Source organism: Gavia stellata, chromosome 6 (assembly GCF_030936135.1).
Source record: "Gavia stellata isolate bGavSte3 chromosome 6, bGavSte3.hap2, whole genome shotgun sequence".
Lineage (NCBI taxonomy): Eukaryota > Metazoa > Chordata > Aves > Gaviiformes > Gaviidae > Gavia > Gavia stellata.
The window spans coordinates 49,694,675-49,720,950 of NC_082599.1; the positions used below are offsets into that span (position 1 = coordinate 49,694,675).

Below are 26,276 nucleotides of genomic sequence, written 5' to 3' on the forward strand. Positions count from 1 at the left end.
GAGCATCTGACTAGTTTAATCCAGAGTCCTGACTAATGAAGCAGTACCAGCATGTGATCTGCAAGTTTTGCCATGTATATTAATGGATGTTAACTTGGCACGCTATCAGTTTGTGGAACATAGGTGAGAGTTGGTGGGAGTAAGTGAACTTGCGTGTACCAGAGAGCAGGATCAGATGGAAAAGATTTGCCTGGAACTGTTTGGGACTCCTGTTCCTCTCTTCTGCAGCTCATAGCTGAGCTCCTTGCTGCTTCACACATTCTGTCTCCTGTGACAGATTACCAGCTGCTTTTGTAGAAGTAATTTGATCCTAACCTTTCCATGTCCTCTGAGGATTTTCTTTGGAGTTTTGAAATGTTCTAGCCAGTCTACTTTGGGATAGAAGAATGAGATTAGTATTGTAGAAATGAGTGCATGTTAAATATTTTTGTTTTAAATGTTCACTTGATCAATACTATTGTTCCTTATTGTTGTCACAGTGTAAATATGAAGTTAGTACTCTGAAAAATGCTGAAACTTCCCACTGTATCTGCTATGATAGCCAGTAAGCTGAATGCAAGATATTTTTTTTTTCTAATAGTAGAAAGAATTCTCAGAATGAGTGCTATTGAGGCAAAATCTGCAATATCAAAAGGCAAGAAGTTAAAAACAAACCTTTCACCCTTTCTAAAAGCTATACGTATTTTTCTTCTTAACAATTTCCTGTTACTTAAAAATTCCCTTGGGAGAGGGGAAATAATAAGGGGGAAGGCAGTGTATGAGTTCTCTTTGTTTGAAATCTATTTCTTTCCAAAGCCTTTAAAATAATTTTCCTTGATTTCCATAATTGGGGTGGTTTAGTGCTCCTGCTACTGGCATCAGAAGTAGCATTTGTGGGACATCATTTGTTTTGTGTCATCTGGATTTTGTACATTTATGAGTGGTATTCAAGTCAAGGTTGGTGGAATGTTTCTTGTTAGTTTGCAAAAAACGGTGTGTTCTTTGTTTCAAATTTTGAAACATATAGTTCTCCCCCTGCCCCAATAATGACTGTTCTGTTTGCAAAAATGGTTGCCTCCTCTAGTAAGTCCCCCATATTAGGCTGGCTACTTCATCAGTGTAACTTTTTGAATGACCCCATTTTAACCCTCACAAAACTGTCACATGATTTCACGCTCTGCTTATTTCACGATACTCCCGTATCAATGCAAGAACAAACAGAACTGTATAATGTGAGAAGTCCTGATAACTAGAATATGGAATTAGAAGCTGTGTTTTAGCCTGTTGGTTAGAGAACTATTGTTGATAGGCAGGCTGTTATAAATGGTTCTGATTTCATTTGAACTATCCACGTCTCCAGATGTACACTGCAGTTATGCTTCTGTAGGAAGCTTAGTGATGCCACCAAGATCAAGATTAAAGAATAAATACACTTAAGTTGCATGTAAAATGACCAAAGGCATACTGGCATCTATCTTCCTGTGTGATTGTTCCTTGTTTCTGCTGTGACTGGGATTGTCACTCATGTGTTGCATAAGGGCTATTAAAAGGAACAGATTCCAGTAGCTACTGTACACCGAGTGGCTTTCAGAGTCGTCATAAAAATGTAGTGAAGAGGAGAAATGCTTTCTACTTACTGAATGACAGCTATTGCATCTCAGTTCTAGGCAGCTCACTTAATGTATGAAGCTGTGTAATGCTGGAACTGTAAAACTGGTTTGTGATCTACAGTGCCTGTGCTGTGAAGGTATGTTTCTGAGTCACGTTTGTATTATTAAAACTCCATGAGCAATGCCATTGCCTCCTTGGAATGCTGCACTTGTATGGAGGGCTCGGTTTTGTGGATTCAGTTGTGGGATCAGTGTTACTGGGAGAGATAAGAATCTTGAGAATTAACTTCCTGTTAAAGTCGGCTTTCCAACATACCACTTGGTGTCTGATTCAAAGCCTTCCTGCTTAGTCTGTGGTTTGACTGAGATAGCTGTGTGAGTTTACAAGCACTCTTACTTTACTTTGTAGTGAACAACGTGATGTCTCCTAAATAAATTTCAGGAGTTCACGGCTAATATTCTTTGTCTATAACTGCCCTTTATTTGAACTTTGATTCATCAATATTTCACTTTTTATTGGAGCCTATTGATTACAGTGCAGAAAGTCATGCTACATAGTCATCCTGCTTATGGCTGTCCAGCTAAGAGGCTTATTGATAGCACAAACAGATTAGCTCAGAGATAATTCTTAGATTCAATTATGTTGGCAGATTTGCTTTAGTTAAATCGGTTAGTGACTGTACTGGAGTCGATTCTTTGCCTTATTGTACAGCTTCTCTGGACAGGATTGTCTAACCTTGCAGTCCATTAGATGCTGTAAACCCAAATAATGTTGCTACTCTTTAATTGTCATATTTCCTTGTATGCATGGGTGTGGGGTTTTTTTTGTGAAGTATTCCGATGGATTCATATATATTACAGCCCTGTTGTTTTTGCTTGCATTTATAGCGTAAGTTCAGAACACTGTAGCAGTCAGAGGAATAGAAAGAAGGAAGGAAATGTGAGAAGAGCTTGGTTTAAAAGCTCTTGCAAAGTTTCATTATTGGCTTGTTTTGACATAAGAGCATGTTTCTGCCCAGCAGAGCAAATTTTCCCCTGGCTGTGGATTCCCTCTTCTATTGCTTTCTGTGTTATGGTTCTGGGAATCAACTCCGTGACTTAGCCAAGAACTGTTTTTAACGTTAATTTTCAATCAGATTGTCCGTCCTCTGGGCAGCTGAGCAGCTGCTAGCAGTGGGGCAAAGGAAGCAATAGGAGTACGTGGCTGAGGCTTCGGTGTCAGGAGGGAAAGTCTTCTCTGAGCATAAGCTGATTTTGAAGCTGCTGCACTCTAAGCTCTGGTATAACCAATGCCAGTTGTGTGTTGGTAGATGAGATGCTAATGCCGACGCTGGTAATAACCTGCTGCATACTTGTGCGCTTATGGAATATTCTTGACTCCTGTATGAACAGAAAAGAGAAATACTGAGTAGTTGATGTTCCTAGGCTATACACAGACATTGTCCTTTATGATACAGGATGAGAATATACTTAAGAATAAATTTGAATGTTTTCATTACACTAACTTTCAGTTTAGACTGCATGAGTGCTCTTTCCTGAGCAAGATGCCCACAAATTATAGTCTTTACTATGAATAATGCAGTCCTCAAAACTTAATGTGTAAACCAATATGATTTTAGACTTATAAAGTCATATGAACTAACCTTAGACAAAAAAAAAAAAGACTGTTTTCCTTCTGCCTTCTTCACTTATTTGTTCTTAGCAGGCTTCGTTGGAAAGGCTTTCCCTTTTTAAAACTCATACAAAATCAGCAGAGCTTTTTTCCCTTAGGTTTTGTAGCATCAGCAGGTAAATGTTTTTCTTCATAGACCATAAGACCAGAAAGAACAATTGGGTGATCTAGTTTGATTATCGAAGCTATGAGCTTATGGCTCTATCCTGAAGTGTTTTAATCCGAGTTAAGACTTCTATATGTGTTTGCAATTGCTCTGGGGAAAAATCATACAGGTATTTTTCATTAGATGTTGCTTTGCTGGTGAAATAGCCATGTGAAAATTGCTCATTCTGTTTTCTTTTTTTTAAAACTTTTCTTATGACGTGTTCTGAAGGGTTTGGAAATTAGAAGCGAGAGGTTCTATTAAGACAGTTGCTTTTTTTCCCCTACTGCTTTTAATTTGTGTATGTCTTGTAACTTTGCAGGAGATCTGCAAATACCTTTAAGTCTTCTGTGTAGTAAAACATGTAAAAGTTATTTCCTTAGTTTCTTTTTGCAGACTCTTTAAGGAAATCAGTGAACACCAGGATGAAAATGACTGGTGTAGAGAGAAATTACAAAGAAGAGAAACACAAAGTGATTAAGAATTAGTATTTCTGGGATTTTTTGCAGGCAATGTGTTGCAAAAGAACAAAGTTGACTTGATGGTCCTGTGTGAAGATAGGAGCTCTGTGGAAGGTGTGCTACTTTGTGTTTGGTGGATCACAGCATGGTTGAGGGTGAAAGGGACCTCTGGAGGTCATCTGGTCCATCCGTCTGGTCAAGCAGGGCCACCTACAGCCAATTGCTCAGGACCATGTCCAGACATCTTCTGAATATCTCCAAGGATGGAGACTCTACAACTTCTTGGGGTAACCTGTGGCAGTGCTCGGTCACCCTCATAGTGAAAAAGTGTTTCCTGATGTTCAGGGGGAACCTCCTGTATTTCAGTTTGTGCCCATCACCTCTGGTCCTGTCACTGGGCACCACTGGAAGGAGCCCGGCTCCATCCTCTGCGACCTCTCTTCAGGTATTAATACATGTTGATAAGATCCCCTGAGCCATCTCTTCTCCAGGCTGAACCATCCCAGCTCTCTCAGCCTTTCCTCGGAGGTGGAATGCTCTAATCTCCCTTCTTTGTGTTAGTGGCCCTTCACTGGACTGTCTCCTGTAGCTCCATCTCTGTTTTGTACTGGGGAGCCCAGAACTGGACCCAGTACTCCAGGTGTGGCCTTATCAGTGCTGAGTAGAGGGAAAGGATCACCTCTCTCATCTAGTTTCCCACCTGTCTTACAGCTGTTAAAGGAAAAATGTTAAGAACCACCGCCCCCCCGCTCCCCTATGTAATAATTCCAGTGCTTCAAACAAAACATGGAAAAACTGCTTATTATTAGTTTTCAATGAAGTTTAAAATAACACTGAGTTGACTTGTCCCATCTTTTAATAGAAACCAAAGGTTAGGAAAATGTTCATACACTGGAAACATTTATAGTCTAGAGGGGAAGAATGAAAACCTTGGATACACTGAAATAGTTACGTGCACCTCTTTGAGGACATCAGTTGATTACTGTAAATTGGAACCAATCACTGCACTTTGTATGTTCACATAAAAGGCAGGTGCTGGTAATTTCATATTGGACTTTAGTTTCATGCTAGTCAGGAGTCTGCATGAATTTGACAGTAGCCATAATTTGGTGTCCTAGAGAATACTGAAGTGTGGTTTTGTTTGAAGAGAGGGGTATTTTTTTAAAAATTCCATCGATGTCTGCTGCTTGTGGGAAATAGACTTTTACTGTCCTCTTTAGTGTTTACGTAAGTGGAGCTTCTATTACTAACAACACTGCCTATCCCAGAAAGCCTAGTTTGACCATCAGATGCTGCACACTTGCATGCTTCGCAAGGGGGCACCGTCCACTCCTCTAGAGTAAGCAGAAACCTTGTGGTTCCAAATCCATGCAAACATATTGCCCCAGTGGTACCTGTGAAATGAGCAGAAGTGGAAGACATTGGAGCAATACCCAAGTCCTTAGACTGTCCTTTAAACCTGTTTTGAATGGCATTTCTTTTTCTGCAGCTGTGACTGATCATACTAGCTGTATTTCTGAGGAGGTATGCACTGTTGATGTGAAGTGTTGAGGAGGAAATCAATCTTTCTGGTATTATGGTTTCTTACTTTAGATCTTCTCCTGTAGTCACAAATTGCACTGCCTTCAGAAAGTAATGGTAGACTTCTGTTTTGTTGTGGTAATACTACAGTAGTGATCACTTCCAGGAATTTATGGAGGTGTTGGAGATCAATGTTTACTGAAAACATTACCTTCTTAGAGGCTTTGGTCCTGAAATGAATTCTGCAAACCTGCATGTGTGAAAGTCGTAGCAAGATCAGCCCTTTATGGCTGTATTTCCTGAGGGTTATGTAATCTTGTCGGGTGGTAGGTAAGCATGTTATGATTTGACCCAGGGACTGAGAGCCATAAATTTCCAATATAAAGCAGTCTGAACTGAAAGTGCTTCTTCTGATTGTCTGAAATGTTTATAACATTTGATTACTCTTTTATTTGTTCCCTAGAATTTTACTCCATAATGGCTTTCTCAAAAATCTTACTTTGCAAGACATCCAAAGCCTTTAGAATGAAAAGACTGAGAAAGATTAGATACCACACTTACCTGGCAGAATACAGTCTTGTCCCAAAGTCCAGAGTGGTCTTTGCTGTCATGCTATCGGATGTATGTTATGATACCATTTTTCTGTAGAGAGCATTGAGTTCTCCATGACAGTCACTTGTAATGCTTTCATCAACTAAATGAGATTTCATTTAGCAGCTGTTGTACCTTAGGCAAATGCCAACTTTCTTAAATACTTTGCCCTTTTACATTGCAAAAGCTACAAAACATTCAACGTAAACTTTTAATGAACTGAGTTTGTTTAAGCACTCACAAGTCACAAAAATCAGTCTTCTCTTACAGCAAAGGATGAAGAGGGTCAGCAAGAGCAAAACATTCGACTGAGGTAATTCAGGAATTGGTGCCAGTACTAGAAGTAAATATGGTTCTTGTGAATCTCTGTTATAAGCCTATCAGTCTCTTAGGTTCAGTGGATTGGTACACCCTCTGTGGTATTAGCTGTTTAGGACCTGAGAGGGTGGAGGTTCTGAACAAGACAGTCTCCTCAGTAGGCATGAGTGCTATACCTGCACCTTTATTTCCAGTACCAAGGTTGATAGCGTACATTACTAATTCTCCTGCAACAGAAAAACTCTAGGTGGGCCAGAAGACTCTCTTTTCTGTGAAGAGTGTATGATTTGCTCAAGTAATTTGAGTGCATTTTTACAAAAGGTTTAAATACATCTCTAGCAGACAGGTTGTTCAGGGTAAGATGGTGCTACTATTACAATAGTGATTTTAGTGAAATTTCTATGTTCTTTTTGCCTTCACTAAAACTGATGGACTATTAAGCTAACCATGGTGTATTGCTATGAAAAAGATCAGTGTTCAGAATGGGAGTCTGGGATATTCACAGGCTGGGAACACAGCACATCCAAGACACAGCGCCATCTTGCTTTGCTCACTGATGACTGTTCTAGCTAAGTCAGAGTGCTGGAGCTTCTTGAGCCTGACTTACTAACCTCCCCCCTCCAAGAGTAAACACTGCACCCATTTTGTACCATTTATCAACTTTCAGAGGGCGCCTGCTGTATGTTGACGTAAAGAAAGAAAAATGGAAACTTTCGTTATTAATGTCCCACTGTACTGATATACTGCATAGGAGGAAAGAGAGGAGGGAAATAAGATTTTTGAGTTGAAATGTCTGGATAGGCATCTTTTTTGTTTTGTTCAAGGGGGTATTGCTGTCTTTTTAAAAAAATGAAATTTAGATAACTGCTTTTGTGGCAAAAGTAATGTATTAAAGCTAGGGATGTTTGTATGTAAAGGCAAAGTTCATAACCAAGTGTAGTTCGAAGGGAATAAACATAGAATTAAGAGTTCACGGTAGACACCTAACTAATGAAAAGCTTCTCAGCCCTGGTGGAGCAGGCAGGTTGATGCCATTGCACTTTGGGTATGGATGCTGAATATATGTCCTAAAAGCAGAGTGGATTTCTTAAATTCAGCATTCATGATTTTATTATGATCTTATTTCATTCATTGAGGGATATTTTGTATCTTATTCCTGTTCCCAAGGTGTTGTTGATGATACCTGATGGCAGGAAATGTATCTTAATGATATGACCTTAAATGATATGCACAGAGAAGTTGTGGATGCACCGTCATTGGCAGTGTTCAAGGTCAGGTTGGACAGGGCTTTGAGTAACCTGATCTAGTGAAAGATGTCCCTGCCATAGCAGGGGCTTGAACTAGTTGATCTTTAAAGGCCCCTTACAACCCCAACCACTATGATCCTATGAAATGTGGCCTTAAATGTATTTTCTGGAGCCAAAAGTAGTATGAATGCCATATGTTGATCTGTATGAATGTTTACAGTACAAATTATGAACTGGAATAAATTTCACGTATTTACTAATGTAAAACTAATAATTCCTTAAGAAAAAAAGTCACATGGCTTGTCAGCTGGTATTTAGACAGAAGTTGCAATTCAGGTAGACAAAACTGTACTTGTAAATGGTCCTTATTGTTCATCATATTTAATTTTTTTCCTTTAAAAAATTCTTGGGACTAAAGATGACCTTTCTTCCTTTCTACCAACTGACTAAATAGATTATTTCTTGGATTTGTAGATCTAGCATAGCTGCTCTTCCAGCAGGTATGAATTAACAAGAACAAAAATGCCTCTTGGCTCTTCAGTTGCCAGTCAGTTTCTCAGCTTTAGTTTCATATGACTATTGAAATGACCTGGGTAACGCAAAACTGAAACCTCATCTCTTTGTATGTCCGGAAGAGGCCATTGCTGTCAAGCCCTGGGTTAATGCTGGTGTAGGTTCTGTAAATTCTGGCTCTGGGCACTCACCTAGTGGTTTCCCTCAGTCCTGTGGTGCCGTGGGTACGCACACACAGCAGTTAATGGAAATATTGATGATCTGAATCCCACCAGGGATTGCTGTTCTCATGGCGATGAATATTTGAATATCCTGAAAGCTGCAGATAAAAGTTGGGAGGTGACTGCCTAAACCCAGCTGACAAGTAAAGCCAACAGAGTGCCTTGGTTTAGTGGTTTGACTCTTAAATATGTGGTTTCCTGGCAAGTAACTGAAGCTGCAGAAGAGGCTGGTCTTCCTTCCCCATCCTCACCCCTCCCTCATCACTGCTTCTTGTATGCTGTGGTCCAGCTGAAAACTACTTTACACTACGCTCTCTGTGTTCCGCCCTGTACTCCCCCCCACCTCCTTGGCTTAGCCTTTCAACCAGATTGCATTGCTGATCATATTGATGTGGAATGGTACAAGCACCAAGGTCTGTATGAGAAAAAAGGAGGGAATATATGTCTTCAAGGTAGGTTTGTGGTAGAGTGAGGGTGTGCTTTCAGGACAGCCTACACTGATATTAGATAGAGATGTCTGGGAAAGCGTGTGCCTGAAGGCTGTGCTTTTGCAGCCAGATCAGCCTGGTCTCACGGTTTATCATGTCTGGTGGGAATAGTCCTACCTTGTCAACAGCTATGTGTTGTACTGCTTTGTCCACAGATCCTCCAAGCTGACTGTCACCCAATGGGGAAATAAGCCAGGGAGGCAAATTGGAAAAACATGTTTTGAAAAATCATTTTTACGTCTTTGGGTTTAGTTTTTTGCCAGTTTATGTTTCTCAGAGAGTTAGATGAACACTAGAGATGGCACAAAGACAAGGCAGGAGTGTGCAGGCAAGACCAATTAGTGTTTAGTTTGCTTTAGGTGTATAATACCAAACCTTGTATTTAGCATGTGTGCATTAAGTTATTTAGCTCTCTTTAAAAATAAGAGTTAATGTTACAAAAAATCTATCATTCACTAGGTGTGTGTTTGTTTGTTTTTTAATAAAAGAAAGCTCCAAACATCCCTTTAGTAATCTTGGTTAGCAGAATTGCATGGGGAAGATTGAATACCCAGTCCTATTTCTGTTATCTGAGATGGTAAATTAGCACTAATTACCTCATCAAGAAGGCTGAGAGGAAATTCCTGAATGCACCTAGCAGCAAGCCTATTGTTTTGATCCTATGACCAGCGGGGATAACTTGAAGATAAAGACATGATATAATATTGTAGCGGGAGAAATGACTAAGAGGAAATAGGAGGGGCTGCATAGTCAGGAAAATGATTAGCTTATAACATGACTTGTTATAGCAGATGTAAGGCTGTGTTCTTCTGTTTGTTCCTCAGACCTTTCTCTGGAAAAGAGAAGGTAAGCAAGCAGTCATTATAATGTGGGAAATAAAAGATTTTTTTTTGATTTAGCAAACTCTTAGACTGAACAGCTATAGAATACTTACTCTGAACTCCAGAAGTTAGGAAAGCATGAAATTACAGGGCTTCAGCCTGTTCTGGCTCTGATTTGAATCCTGCAACAGGTAGCTAATTTCTCTTTTGAATGGGAATTGGTGGTTCTGATTGCCCTGATTTCTAACTGGAAACTGTTGTTTGTTTTGTGATAGAAAACTTACAGTTCAGCTGTGTGGCAATTTGGAATTGAGTATATGTGAAGCTGAAGAATAGACTTTGGGGAGGACTGTTTTGGACGCTGCATTGTTCAATAGTATTGTCAGTTACCACTGGAGAAACAAAAGGATTTTGAACTCTTGGGTTCTCAGAATATTAAGGCATTGGATGTTCTTAAAAGTCACTAAACACATTTGCAAGCATCTTTTATGAATTCTGACATTTTGGCTAATCTTCTCTACTTTTTCTCCCTGCTTTTGGGGTTTTTTTTCTTTTAACCATACTGTTTCTCTGGCTTTGTTTTGTATGTCAGGTATTACAGATTTTCCTTTATCTCCTCAGCTAAGAGCTCAAAGAGAGAAATTGGCAATCCCCTTTTCTTTACAGGGAGTCAGTTAATGCTTTGTAAAGTTCTTGGTAGCAGCTGGTTACACAGAGGCATTTCAAAGACAAATTAACAAACAAGGTTAAATGGAATTGATAAAATGCAAGTGAAAGTCTTATTTAAGATTTAGCTCTCAAAAAAAAAAAAAAACCCAAACCCAAAATTGAAATAATTATTTTCTAAATTTATTTTCTAAATATCTTTTCACAAAAGATACTGAGAAGTTTTTTTCTAGGAAAACTTATGCAGTATGCCAGATTTTATAAAAAAACCCAGAGATGGCTGCGGTGGCCGAAAGAAGTTATGCTACCTAACTGTATTCCAGGTCTAACAAAAACTTCATAAAGTACCTGTTAAACTTCTGAAAAAAGGCATTTCTGAACAAGTGGACTCAGTAGCCTCTTGGAGAATAGATTTTAACAGGACTTGGAAACTGATATTTACAGATGTAAACGTCTATCAATTATGAGAAGCAGTATATGGCCCTGTAACTCAGGAATGGTTCCTTGAGTAAAGTCGAAATCATGACGTTGTGGATTACTGATTTTAAAGGGTTTGGTTTGTTGGTTGGTTGTGGTTTTTTTTTTTTTTGTCTTGAGGGTTATCTTTGCTCTTTTGGGAAATAATTGCAGGAGCCAACAAAATGAGTCTAGCTTCAATATAGTTTACCATTTACACTCTAGAACAGCAAAACCAGACTTGAATCACAATGGTTAAACAAGTTGTTACTTACTGCTTTCTGTGTGAAGATCACCCTCAGTGTGCCTGAAGTGAAAAAGGTTGAGAAGGAGAAAGGAAAATAGTGATAAGGGAGGTGGGTGTGTTTTGGGGGAGAGAGAGTAGAATTTGGAAGGCTCCGTTACATTACAAGACATGATGTTTGGTCCAAAATGGCTAGTATTTTGTCTTGGGAGCCTGTATAGACCTCTGGACTTCTCTGCCTTTTAATTAAAAAAAAAAAAGGGCCCAAATTACTATTGTTGGATACGGTAGCGCAGCTGACTGAATATAGCTAGTATGTACAATACCTCAGCTGTGGAGGTAGAAGAGTCTGGAATCCTTGACACCTCAAGTGTGTCTCTGAATTACAGTCTCTTGGATCTTGTGTGCTGCAATATATGGACCATGTCAAAATGTCAGCAGCTGCTTCCACATTTGCAGTGCTGACAACATGACCTTCAGGTTAAGAGATGTCCACTGACATAAGCTCTGCCCAGTGAGTGTTTGTTTTACTCTGTATGGAGCTTTTGTAGTTGTCTACTTCTAAATGACCACAAAGCAAATGAGAGCATGAAACAACTCTGTCTTCTGCACTTGCAAATGGCTCTTGTAATACTTAGGCACTGATGCTTCCACTTTTTCATTGTGCCCTGGGGTATAATACTTTGTGGTAAAGTACGTGTGCAGCTTAGATGAGAAGAAGGCGCGAAAAGGAGCAAATGTATTTCTTTGCAACACTGACGCTATCTTTGGACCAGTTCCCATTTGCACCTAGAAGGGTGGGTTTGCAAGTGGGGGATTTTGCTTGGGAGATGGTGTAAACAGGAGTGTAAGGTTAGTCTGTTAACCTGTCTCAGCTCAGTGCTGGTAAATGCAACTGAGCATAGTGAGGCCATCTTGGGTATTTTGTCCAAGTTTTGCCTCTTGTCTGCAGAGCATGCCCAACTCAAATCAGTACAAAGTAGCAATAATACGAGTGTGCTATCCACTTCTGTTAACTATTGCTTTGATATTTATTCAAGACAGGGGGTTATCAACTGGCACAAGATTCAGACATAGTGAAATAGCTGATAATTCCATGGTGTGTGCTTCTAGGGTTTGTTACCCTTTGAGCTAAGTTTAGCCAAGTGACTTTCACTGGAGCCTATCACCTCTTTATAAAAGTGCTCAGCTGGTGTGAATCAAACTGTAACTCTGAATATTAAGGCTGTGTAAGGTAGGGGACTGTCTCATTAACCAAGCTTAACTGTGGTTTGGAAGGCCTCTAGGCTACTCTGGCTGCATAAGTCTGTGATGTGATGTTATTTATGAGCTTTGTGATTAGTTTGTAATGTTAAAACAGCTACCCCATCCACCCCCCAGTCTTCTGCAGACTGCGTTGCAGCAGTACTGTCAGAGACATATGGGAATCGGGCCAAGCAGGAATTATTACAGGTTGTGGTAACTGTGTCTATCAGTGACTGTACTTTGCAGTTATACAATGTTTGCATTGTGTCTGTCTTTGTTGTCTAACGTACTCATTTGTCTTACACCTCAGCCTGTAGTATCCTGAATAGTGAAATACAAGTTCTGTCAGGACAGCTGCTTAATAAGGCACATGTTGAAATACTCAGGAAGGGAAACCTGTTTTCTGGATAAATTAAAAATGGCTGCGAGGAAGGACACAGCATGCAGATGAGCATGCAGGTTCCTGGCCTTTTCCCAATGAATAGCTTGATCTTGTAAGTAAAGTAAGGCTGAGTACTTGTAAATTGCATGCAGGTATTGTTGTACTGGATGAAATAACACAACTGCAGTGCAGGGCAACTGCAGTGTAGATGGCTAGGGTCTGTCTCTTTGAAGTGTGGAAGTACTAACCCACGTAGAAGGACTCCTTGTCTCTACCTGCTTTCTGTCGCATGGGACTTGAAGCTACAGCATGTGGCACCAGAGAAAAGGGGAAAAGGAGTTTGGGCCTGTAGCAAGGGAGGAAACAAAATCTGGACACAACAATAGTTATGTGCCCACTCTGAGCCAGCAGTTATGAGCTGACTTACGCAGGAGAACTTTGTTAGTTCTGCAAATTGTGCCTCTGAGAGATTATGCTTGTTTTGTGAACGGCGGTCTTTTGTGCCAAGTTGAAGGGCATCGTGTGTCTTATTTGTAGTTACTGTATCTGTTACACAAGCAACAGCACAGCGACAAAAGACTTCTTTAATGTGTCTGATGTCAAATTTATTTTTAAAGAGCAGTGTAATTCATTATTGGTGCCAGCCCAGATCTTTGCCATAGCCACAGTCAACACTTGTAACACAGCTGTTGCTGCCATTGCACAGTTAGCTCCCCAATTGCAGTTTAAGGTGGGAATGAAGTGGGTTTGCCTTATTTGCACTGTCAGAAATCTACAGCATGGCACATACAGCCTTTTGTAGGCAGTTGTGTTGTACAATTTTTGGAATTAAGAATTCATGATCAAACTGATATTGTTTGAGGCCATGTCTCTTCTTTCTATAGATGCCCTCCTGCTGCAGGTTTTTGTTTCTCCTTTGACGTAGTTCTTGCTGATGTTTAGATTTTGGTTGAAAAGGAGTGGCAGTTTGCCTAGTTTCTTAAAATACACTTTTTCATAGTGAAGTCAGAAATAAGGGCGTGTGTGTAGTTTAATAGCCTAATTGTGAGACTTGAGGGAAAAAATGCTACCTAAAATGTATCTTGATCTTACAGCTCTGAGAGAAGTTACAGATCAGATAGAGGGCTAGCCAGAGGAGTAAGGCATGTAACTGATGCATCACTGTAAGTGTGTTTGTCACGGCCAAATTGATGACTGTAACTGGTCTGATTTCATGTATTAGCCTTTCTCAGACTTCAGTGTTTTCATATAAAACTAAAAAGTAACTTGCTCTGTATTTTCTCTTCTTTTTCCCTTTGTTGTTCAGTGATGTGGTGCAAATTAAGAAAGATTATCTGCTAAATGGCTCCTATTTTAAAGTGGGCCAACATTGTTGGACAGTGTGGGAATTTACAAAGTGTTGCCTTTATCTGCTTTTGGCTTTTTGTCCCCACACTCCCTCATGGGAAATCAGAATGAAAACGTTCTTTGATGAGGATGTTAGTGTCACATATTGGTGTTTTATAGCAGACTGATTAAATGGGTTGTTCTTGGAATTTGGAGCTCGGTATTCAGTCTGTTGTTACTGTGGATACAGTAATTTGCTAAAGTAGCCACCGCTTCGTGCTTTGCCAGTGACTAAACTTGTCTGTGGAATGCTTGCCTCTCCTGTCTGTGCTAGAGGCAGTTATTGGGTCAGATCTAGCCTTTCATGAGTGCACCTGCACACATTATATTAAATAATAAACTGAACTCTTACCTGTTGACTGCTGGAAGCTACCTACATTTTTGTGTAGATGTAAGAGTAAAGAAGACAGAGGGTGGACTGAAATGTAATGAAAGTCTCTGGCACCTCACCGAAACATTGCTTTCTTTGTTCCCACCTCTAAAACATCTGTGTGATAGATACCTGTTAATGCCCAGTGCTGACTCTGTCTGAACTAAAACATAGTTCCATTTCCTGAGTTCCTTGCTCTTCTGCCTTCTTTTTTTTTCTCTTTGAAATAAAGGTTTTTCTCTATAAACCAGCTTTTGAACATGCTTAAAAGCAAGCGGGTAGAAACATATATTTGGAAGTAAACTAAATGGACAGGAATGGAAGATAGTCTGAGTTTAGCAGAGGGGAAAAAAACCCCTAACATCTCTGTAGTACAGTTAAGTGCAGTTAAAGCATTTTATGTTTCTAACCCTGCATCACTGAGGCTTGCAGTTATTTTCTGGAGTAGCTTCATTTTATGGAATAGGGAGTGCTCTGCTAAATTGGAATTTAATGAAAGGAGCATGGGGAAATCCTGTGGAAACAGTGACTGTTGAATTGCGTGGAATGTAAGCATTTCAACTTGCTTTCTGCATTGGTGCTTTTGTGAAGTGCAAATCGAGTTGAGAATGAATGAATGTGTCCAACCTTTGAGTGTTTCTGCGCTTTGCCTGGGTTGGGGGCTAGAGTCAGAAAGGGTCACGTGAGTCTGTGCTGAGATCATTAGACTGGGGACACCAGCTGTGCTGTTATTAGGGGTTTTAAAGTCTGTGGCAGATGTTCTTAGGCTCTCTTCCAGCCCCCACCTATGGTGCAGTGGAGTACATAGAAAAAGAAATGTGTGGCAAATTGTTTTTCCATGCAACAAACAGATTTTTTTTATTTTTTCCCCATGCAACTGGGCAAGATATTTTATGTTAACTTGCATGTATCAAAAACCGGTTTGAAGTATTTGAAGCAGAAGAATGAAAAAAGTGATCATATGAGAATAAATACAGGTGCTTTGTTTGGAAAGTAGAACTTGGGGGGCTAGCCAGGGCTCAAGTCTGTAGGTGCACATGTTCTGCCATTCATGTATTTGTTTTCTATTTTCGTTGACACTGCTATTTAGACAGAGGCCTTGTATTACTTTTTGTGTGTATATATAATGTAAAGATGTTCCTGCAAATATTTTGAATGTATGTGATGAGACATAAGATGAGATGTAATACACACAGAGCAAAGAGGTATTAACAATGTGGTGATAAAAATCTCTGAACAGAACTACTGCTGCTTGTATTACAGTGATATAGCATGTAGCACAGAGAAAAGCGTGTTTTTTCTTTCTTTTTGTCATAGTAGGAAAAGAGTATGTATGTCTTGTTTTGAATGTGTAATTTGTGTCCCTTCTGGAAGTCAGTTAACCAGTTTAAATATCGTAGAAATATAAATCACAAACTGCTTAGTATTCTGTGGACTTCTGGTATGCTCTGTGTTGTACAAATGCAAAAGGGAGATATCTTCAGGAAAATGCAAGACTGACTAAATGGCAAACCAAAGGTGCATGAGGAGCTGAAGAACGTGAACTATTTATAATAGGTAACGAGTATGTCTCTGTATTTCTTGTGGTATGGGTTTTTTAACCATGTAAGCATGTTGTTGCTAAGCAGAACAACGAATGTTTAAACAATTCCCTATGCATCATCTTTTCCTTTCTGTCATTAAAGTGTGTGGTGTTTTTTGAGCTAAACCAGCTGAGATGCTGCATGATTTGTCCTGTGTTAAGCATGAAGGGAAGAAAATGCAACGCTTGCTAAGTTTTTATTTTTATACGTCCATCTCTCAGCTTCCTACCTCTAATCAGACAGCTCTCTCAAACAGAGCTTTTTAGTATGATTAAAGAGAACAGTACCCAAAATAATCTAACATGTGATTCTTGTTGGGGCTCTAATGCTATTCCCATGCATTTCCTCTGTACATATTCCTTTCTGGATGTTACAGGTATAGACCGTACAATTGATCAGAAAATCTGAATACTCGTTCTCTGTCATTGTTTTGTCTGACACCAAAAAAACAATGTTGGTGACCTAAAGGTGTTTTTTTCTTTTTAACTAAGTGAACTGGGATGTTAGTCAAGTGCTAGGACCCACTTGTAGGTGCATATTTCTGATACATCTCTAGATCTAGTCTGAATTTGATTTCTTCTTTTGATCTCCCCATCTTCAAACTGTTAACCTTTCTACTTTCTAGTAATGGTGTTGTTTTAAAACGTTGGAGACCCAGATAGTTCTTCAGGCTGTTCTCACAATACAGTGAGAAGAGCAAGAACTAAATGCCTCCGCTTATTGCAGTGTGGAGAGCTGTGGGATATGACCCCAAAAGTCTTTGGTGGTTCATATGAATGCGTGCTGTTTTATAGCTTATACCCAGTGATTTGAGAGTACTGCTGTATGATTGTACCCAAAGGAAGATGGTATGTGTGCTGAAACCCGTGTGTCAATTACTCAGATTGATGACAGTGGGGAATCAATTGCTATTTGAATAAGATTGCGGCAGTCCACACAGTCATATAGCTCCTACGAAAAGAACAGTGCCTCCTGTGTTACTGAGATTACAGTCCAGAACCTGGAGAAAACTTAAGAGGATTAGTCAGGGCGTGTTGCATTAAGCCTGACTGCTTAATCAGAAGGATTTTTTCCTGAGGATTATTTTGTTGGCAAAACTGAGAAAATCAGACTCTTGATGAGCTCCAGGGGCTTGTTCTGAAGGCTTGGAACAAGTGAAGTCCTAAGGTGCTAACATGACTGGTTAGAACATGTTTTTCCCAGGTAAGCAATGAACTGTCGTGTCTGCGTGATGGGAAGGGAGGAGACAGTGGTAAATGTGCTTGTGATAGTATACTTGCCTTGATAGGTGGCAGCCCTTGTTTGGCTAGAATCCAGTATTTATATAGCTTCTTACAGTATCAACAACTTTCTGACTGGAAAATAATTGCTTGGATTAAAGTGGTTGAGTCTTGCACCGAGCGTGTTAAGCCCTGGTCAGCTCTCACCCCCCTTCCCCAGTTCTGAACTTTAGCAACCTGTCCAATTTTCTGTGCATGAGGTTGGAGGAGAGGAGAAGAGGATTTGTTATAAACATATTCCAGAAGTGCATTTTCCCCTCCCAAGGATGTGCTAGAGGAAGCAGTTGCGCTTGTTAAATCTTAACTTCCAGGATTCTCTGCGATGCCAGTGATGCCATCAGTGATGCTGGTTCACATGCCTCTTTCAGCAGGACACACTTCCATGCAATGGGTTCAAGCTAAACAGTTACCAGTTACGTTTTCATTTCTCTGTAACTCTAGAATGCTTTAGACATGCAGATTCTCATGTGGGTGTGTATCTTTGTGGGTAGATGGATCAACCCTTGACAGATGAAAATCTCATCATGTTGCTGAACATATGTTCTAAATTTCTCCTGTGAGAATGTGCAGGAGCCTACTAGCCAATTTTGCTCTCTCTTCAGCCTTAATCAGTATATCGTAAATAGTGTGGGAACTGCCCTGTTAGGGGCATGTATGTATTTGTTTTATGAAGGTTCATTTTGCTAATTGACAGGTTGATAGATTAATACGCCCTCCTGCTCCTTGGGTGTATTAAAGATGGGCTGTGTCTTTCTTTTAAACTATCCCCCCCTCCTCCAAGCTTAACACTTCTTTTTATTGGTATCTTACAGTACTGAGCATGTTATTGCTTCAAGTCAGCAATAAAAAGAGAAACTTACTTGTGTTCTAAATGAGTGAAACTCTGAAGAAGCAGAGTTTCCCATTCTCTCTCCCTCCCCCTAGTTTAAAATTAGATCTGCTGGCCCAACAGGAAGGGGCTTACATTTCTTGCTCATTTTCCAATTGTCAAGTAGAGCATGTAGTCATGATGAACAAAGCAGCAGCATTCCTGGATCCTTTTAATGATGTATTCAGAACTCCAGTGCCTCCTGATTTAATGAGTACAGTGAATGTATTCACAACTAACAAGAGCTTGCTCATTAAACAGCAGTAAGTTAACTGTCCTATTCGCTTCTAGCAATCCAATTCATAATTAAATGGTGCCATATCTGAATACAACACTGGGCTGCCAAATGGAGAGGTTAGATGTTCTGTGGATATGCATGGTTAGATAGGATTGTTGGAGTATAAGTAATTTAGCTTAGCTTGCCTCACTGATAGGGCTACTTTTCTTGCTGGGGGCTTTGTGTTTATGAGTCCCAACCAACCAAAAAGTTTGAACTTAAGTAGTTAGCCAAAACGTTAATTTAAATTGTCTTCTAGTTTGTAGCTTTCAGTTTTATATTCTACTGTATTGTAGCGTTACTGTTGTGTAAATCCAAAGTAGCACAGCTGTACTAACTGGAATTACTGGAGTGTAACTGAGGGCAGAATTGGACCCTTGGTTGACTTGACTGCTACACAAACTCAATCTCACAGTCCTGATGGTTAGGTAGTGATATTTGAAAAACGAATAGATCAGTTTAGTGTTTCGGATTCGCAGATGCAAGCTGAACAAAGGGTTATGCTGCTCAGAGGCATACAGAAGCTTCTTGGAATTGTCTTCAGGGATGTTAAAATACACATAGCAACTGAGTGCTCATGTAAGTTATCTGCCCCCAAAAGCATACTTAGCTTAATTTTTCATGGAATTCCAGGTGAAAGCATAAATTTTGAATACTCATCTTTGCTTTTAATCTGATGTCTGTTCTGAAATATTTTGGTTTTAATAGTCACAAGCAGTAGTTAATTACAGATTTGGAGGCAGAGGGAATTTGGGCCTGAGGGAGGGATAGCACGCATAGTCTGTCTGCTTTTCTACTCGCAACCTCCTGACACTATTTTGGGGGCTTTTATCATCATCAGGACGACACCAAGCCAATTCTTATTTAAAACGAGCTGACAGTCTATTCAGTTTGTGCTGTCTGTCTGTCTTTAAACTGGTTTCAGAAAAAAGCCGTACAGTCCTTTAGTACCTGTTTGCCATCTGGCGCATCAGGCTCCCGTGTGGATAGGGGCAGATGTCCTGATGCAGCCTTCTGCAGCTCCCACAGGCTGGCTGGCCCTGGCTCTGATCGCTGTTCCTCAGCCAGTCCCTGCTGGTCCCTGGCATGGGCGCCTGTGTAAGTCTATCAAACGTACGCTGAATTCTCTAATAAATAATCATTAAAGTTTCCTCCTTTCCTCTTTTCCTTAAGAGCCATTTTCATTCAGATACACTGAGTAGGCATCATTGCTTGTCTTCTACATCTGTCCTTTCACATTAATACTGAATGATAAGATTCCTTTTAAATCTAAACTTACTGCTTTGTTCATGCTGGTGTATGTTGTTAAACCTAAGCATGAATTGTTTGATGTAATTCAAAGGAAAAAAAACTTGCATGCTTCAGAGTAAGGAAGAACTTGTTCTTTCCATCTTTAAATACGAGGAATGAGCCACAGTGGTTGATTCAAACTGGAAACCGCTTGTTTACTTGGGGCGTCACGTGGAGACACACTTGGAGCTACTTGTGTGTAGTGAGTGCACTGTGTGTAGAGAAGGATAGAGTTGGGGAGGAGACTTCAGGGTTTCTTTGTTTGGTTTTAATCTTCAGTAAAACTTTCCGTGCTGGTGCCTGGAACAGGTGAATTCAGCTGCATGACCTTTTTGTGTAACTTGTTGATGGAGGTGCGATGGGTACTGCCATAGGGGTACCAGATACAACTGAGGCACGGAGTGATGTTTTGTAATCTGTTGCTTTCTACTTCTGGCCTCATGGTTTTTTCTGTCTATATTATGCAGATTGGTGAAAGGCCTAGGTGTTTTTCTTCAGCGTGTGTGTTTGGAGAGGCTGTTGTTTTGTTTTTTGTGTTGTAGGATTGCCAAGGTGGAAAAGGACTATTTGGGGAACAAACTACTTTTACTTTATTCTTATTTCTGAGGTTGAATTGCTTTAACTTTTTTTAATACTAGATCACATATGTGCATTAGATGAGGAGGAAAGTGGAAACAGTTCCTGTGTTACAATGCTCAATCCTATTTTTGCAATATTTTAAATCTCTCTAAAATAATTCTAAACTCTATCTGTATTGTGCCTTATAGCTTTCCTTTAGTAGCCACATAACTTATTTTATACTTTGAATATTAAGACAGTCTACTACTCTGCCCGTTTGTTCAGAGAATAATCTGCTGTTTACTGACTGTGCCTGGGTATCTGAAAAGCTGATACATGTTCCAAATATTCTAGTTCTGAATAGTAATTTATCCTGCCTACATACAGTGTTTTCAGAGAAGCTGCAGGGGAAGGATTTTGGATTTAATGCATATTTGCTTGTGTGGGTGTGAAAGGGCGGTGTAGGGGATATTCCTCACTGGAAAAACGATGCACAGTTTTCTCTGTAAACTTTCTTGGCCCATCACTTCGGTTTGGATCTTTATACCCACTGTGCCTAATAGCAGTTACTATAATGGACAAACTTTTGTTACCTTGCATTAGTAAAACAACACTAGTTAATAGCACAGACAAGCTACTCCCTTCTTCCAAACTCTCTCTAGATTATTTTTAAAAAGACAGTGACCTTTTTCTTCCTCACCATCAAGCTAAGATGGTAATGCCATTTATATTACAAACTTAGTTCAGAAATGAGTTGAAATATGTTGCAGGTAAAGGAAATCAAGAAATTTTGTGCTTTGCATGTAGGCTTATTATGAGGGTTGGGTTTTTTTGTTTGGTTGGTTGGGGTTTTTTTCCCATAGCAAATAGACTGTCAAAGAACTGATGTGCCAGACTGTAGCCTTGAGTTACTCCAGATACCTCTGCAGAACCACCATGAAGCAGACGCTCTTGAGGATATGCAGTGTGAGTAGATGGATGATGTAGGTCATGCAGTACTGGATTGTTCCTACTGTGGTGGCGTAATGTTTTATGGGTAGGCAGGAGACATCAGGTTAATGCCTTGAGGCTTCGGAGGTCTTACAGTATCAGCAAGGTGACTTTTCTTTATAAAAATCTGTGTGTAAACAGCACCAAATATATGTTTGCTTGTTGCTTATGAGTCCTATATTTATACTTTGCAAAATCTGGGGTAACGCCCAGGTGTCCAAATCTGTCGTTTGCTGTTCTCCCTTTTGTTGTTATCTTTTTGTCTTCCCATCCTTCAAGAGCAGAGCTGATTGCACTTCTGTGAGAATTTAGTCTCACTGCATGTACTGCAAGTATCTTGAGTAAAATATGCTTTGGGATTTATACACGCCTTTTGTTTTTGTAAAATAAAAAAAAAAAGGGGGTGTGTGATCATTCAGTAACTGTTTACCCAGGTGCTGCTCAACAGATTGTCTTGACCGAAACTGCTTTTCCCCTGTTAAAGTCAGGTGAATAGTTGATGATTCCTTTATCTAACAACAAATCAATTATTTAAATTAGAATGGGGTAGAATGCCTTGAAGGTCTGAGGTACACTAATCTGGCAATTCACATCCACGGTTGCATACAAAGCAATGACTTGTGTTTCAGAATAAATGTTGCCGAATAATAAACCCAAGCAAATCTATACAAGGTTTAGTAGCCAGTCAGCTGTAGAGTTAAATCTTAATTTTTCTCATTGAATATTTAACAGTGACACAGTCTGGCAAAGGATAAATAATCTGTCAGTTTAATTCTTGATTATAGTGTCAGCAAATCTTCCTGCTGCTGAAGATGCATGGGCAAGACAGATGGAAGATGAGAATTACATGGACTCATTGGGACATCTAAAAGGAAAACGTTGGTTGAAAAATTCTTAATTATCAGAAACAGTAAATTTTGTAACTGAAAAATTAATGAAAACAAAAAATGGATTTTCACAAGATATTTTATCTGCTGTGATTTCAGGGAAACATCTGTGGAAATCCCAACTTGTACACAAAGGGTACGAACAGGAAATCTTTCTTCTTAGGTTTGCACGTTGGTGAAAAGAAACATTTTTGTCTGAAATGTCAGCCTTCAAAAGAGTATTTAATTCCATTCCCTGACCACTAAAGTGCTGTATTTGCATATTGCTGCAAATGTTAGTTCTGGATTGTCTTGAATAGATACTGAATGCTGAAGGTCTACTGCTGTATTTCTTTCCTACTCTTTTTGGTTTTTTCCACTCTTGGGGAAGAAAGGGAAACTTTTTTTAATTCTTTTTCTGTATCTCTGTGTTTTAAAGTTCTGTGGTACTGGAAAAAATTTATCTCCCTAACAGTGGAACTAAGTGGGATGGGAAGATGTCATCTTTGAAATAGGACAGGTACAATATTTTTGTCAATGAAAAGTTTGATGTGAAATACTTTCATCTGTTATTACTTTAGATCTTGTTACTTCACTATCAGGCTCAAATTTAATTTCTCCTATTGCAGGTCTTTGTGTTCAAGCTTAAGTTGAAGTATAGAAGTGCACATGGGAATAGAATTACATTTACAAATGTAAATCACCTCATCAAATCCACCATTCACCATATGGTGAATTCCAGTCTTCTGTAATCACAGCCTGATATTCATAACAGTTCGTGCACTTTAATATGTTAAAACTGCATGAGTCAGGACTGTTGTGAAGCAGGAAAACAGTGGTGTGAAAAGGCACTGGGAATATCTGCAGCTCCGCTCATAAAGTAAATGACGGTTTAGGTATCTTAAAGGCTGGACATTATCCAGGCATACAGTTGTGCTCAGTCTTGAACTGAAGAATAACAGTGCTCAGTCTTGAACTGAAGACTAACAGGATGATTGAATGCAAATCAATCTGAAAACATGCACGAGTGTAAAGAATTCATATAGTAAGAAGTTAGTCCAAAATGAGGAATCTTCTTTTGATCAGAGTTGGGTTGTCAGCATCCAAAAGCTTGATGGAATAGGAAGCATATGTAAATAACCATCGATGTAGGTGTGAGCCTTTTGCATAATTACAATTGAAATTTTAAAAAATCTAGATAGTTAGACACTAGTGGGAAGGTCACTTCTAATAAGCAAGATCAGATAGGAAATGTTTAAAATTGCATTATCCTTTATTTTGTCTAAAGGACCATCTGTTTTTGGAGCGGTTTTGCAGGGAAGGAGTTGCATTTCATATCTACAAAGATTCAAAACTTTGTCATTGGTGTGAACTTACCCTTGGAGGACAATGTTTACACTTCCTTTGTTTTGACACTGAGAGTTCAATCAGTCCACAAAGAGAATTACTACTGGGAAAAGAGGTGGCACCAATTGCATACTTGTCCTGAATGTGATCACTGTTGTGATCTGTCTTGGAGGAGAAATTAAGAAAGGGAATTGCTCAATAGTTTTCTTGAGGAATGATAAATTATTTCCAAATTCTTAAAACGCAAAGTTTGCTGAGGTGACAGCTCATGCACTGTATAAAAATGCCATTTTGAGGAGGGCAGAGTTCGTGACTGGCTTCCCTTTGGAGGGTAAGGTCAGCAAAATGGGGTTTAATTTGTGGGAGTACTTGTGTGATTGCCAGATGAGCTCGAAGCTCTGTTTTCTCATCAGTGTTTCAAGACTTGCAGCAGAAAGCCTTAGTCTTTTGAAATGTATGCAGTTTTAAAGTACTGCTTTATTTTGTTCTATAGATAAATCTTACTACTTTTGTGAAGACTCTGGAAACACTTGGTAGTGTTTTCATGATGGTATACACTTCCCTGTTTATGTTTTCTATGTGATGTTTAAGAGGAAAAGATGTGCTAACATCTATTCTGTCCAGAGGATGTTTGCATACAGTTGTCTATACTGCCCTGTGCTCAAACTAAAAATTTTGGACGTGGTTAAGAATGTAGATACTGTAAAAAGCACTGGAAAGATCAAGGTTTTAATGCAGCAGACTGAAGAGAGGAGTAGTCTAACCCTTTCTCTTTTGACTCAGTTTGGTAGTTTGTGCAACTGCTCTGCCAAGAGAGGGCGAGGAAACTTGTGCGTGAGCCAAAGTTACAATTGCATTCAAATGACCTTACAGCATCAAGAACTGTTCATGTGGGGGAAACACAAATAGAAGCGACACTTAAGTGAGCCTGCTAGCCAAATGGTGAAATTCTGGAGGGGAAAAGGAGGCTCAAGAAAGGAAGAATGCTATGCGGATGATCAAGAGCAAAAAGAGTTGAAATCCAGGTACAGCAATGTCTGATACGGAGCTGTAATCCCCTGATACTGTTTGTCTCTCTTAGAGCTTAGCTTTGAATGTAGTATGTATGTAGTGTGTATGCAGAGGCATTGCTAGCCATGTTTTAAATTAATGCAGACAAAGGAAGGGAACATGGCAAATGCTGCTTTAGTACTTTTCAGATTCCCTTACTCTGCAGTTTAGTTGAATGCTGTTTTTCAACTACTGCGCTGCATAACACTGCCTGGCCTCTGTCTCAAATAATGCTGAGCTGAGCTGCTCTTGTGTTGTCAGATGCAGATTTTGTTCTGGTGGGGCAGGGGGAAAGACTTATGCTTTGATGTGCAAAAGTAGGGCCTGGACAGTGTACTGTGCTTGAATGGGTCAAGGATCCCTGTTTACTGTGGCTGCTTTCTCCCTTACTACCTCAGGGTCTGAAGTTAGTCCTAATATAAACTGCCACGCTATTTAAAATCCTGCCACCATAAGGGGTTTTTTTTGAGAAAGCGAATATTTTTAAGGTTACAGATGAAACTGCTTTGGGCATCAGGTATCTTAAGTCGTGATACTATTATTAAACAAGTGTTGTGGGAGCAGGCAGATCCGTGCAAGCTGAATTACTTGCACAGTTTCACAGGCTTTCAACTGCAAAGAAATTGTGGTTATTTGGGATACACATATTGTCCTATATTCATAGGACAATTCGTTTGTCACTGATTTCTATTGGCGATCCTCGAGCATCAGAGGCAGGAAATGTGTTAATATTAATGTGCTATGTGTATTAATCTTCATATATGCTGATTGATAGATACTTCGGTAACTTTAAGTCTGTTTACTGAAGTATACTATGCTATTAGTGATGCCTGTCTAAGTGGTATCCTGGACTTCATTCTGCTGTTAAAATGGAAATTCCTACAATATAAGGAGCTTAGGCATGAGTGTTTCCTTTGAAATACAAGATAACTTGTACTAGGGATGTCATAATTTTATTAAGCTCATTTTCTGGATATGCTTTTAGTTTGCTTTTCTTATCTGTGTTTAAATTTGAAACCAGAACTTTAAAACACAAAAAAGCAAAATGGTTAAAAATCAATGCATGAATTTGGGATGGTATGAACTATTTTCTTCATAAAAATTTTTTTTAAGAACAATTTTTTAAACTTTGTCTCTGAAATTTTAGATTGCTGTTGGAGACTTATGTGTTTGTGTTCTGGTTGCTGGAAGGTAGGAAAGCTATTTAGATTCCCCCCCCCCCCCCCCCTTGTTACTGTGGATTTGTTTGCTTACCAGTTAGTTTCAGTGTAATAATCTTCACTGCTATAATCAAATGAGGAACAACCCTTTACAATTTACTAATTCTTTTTACTACTCCACAACTTGGCTATGTCTGAACTCTGTTAAAAGAATGAGTACATTTAGTGGATTTGTAAAAAAAAATTTGCGACTGCTTCTAATCAAGTTAAAACAAGGAATAAAGTTTAACTTTATTTTTCACATGCTCTTTGTTACAAAATCCATTTCATCTCAGAGCCAAAATAGTTTAAAGGGCCTTTCCATGGTTGGGAGCTATTTAGCTTTGGAACAATGCCCATAATAACTGTTCCTTGCTCTGTGATTGACTGACTTGAAGGAAGCTGACATTTCTTATTCAGAAGCTTTACATTTTAAAACTTTATAAAAATGCTTTGGACTGGCACTACCTGCAATACCTAAAATCCTTAACATACTTTTGTAGAGTTGTTAGCATCTGTAACACGACTTTGCAAATTATGGGAGCGTAATTGTAGCTGGACAGAGATGGAGTTCATGTCAGGCAGAAAGAATACCCTTCTTCTTAGCTCTTTTTACTCTCCTCCTCCATTCC

At 39.4% G+C, this 26,276-nt stretch overlaps 1 protein-coding gene across 1 annotated transcript in view; it reads left to right on the plus strand.

The window, feature by feature from the left end:
- The first annotated feature begins 24,301 nt into the window (after positions 1-24,301).
- Positions 24,302-26,276, plus strand: part of TRAK1 (trafficking kinesin protein 1) — a 114,999-nt gene continuing 113,024 nt past the window's right edge. The window contains exon 1 of the mRNA XM_059818819.1: positions 24,302-24,420. Within this exon, the coding sequence (XP_059674802.1) occupies positions 24,335-24,420 (86 nt within the window). The 5' untranslated portion in view covers positions 24,302-24,334. The remainder of the gene's footprint in view (positions 24,421-26,276) is intronic.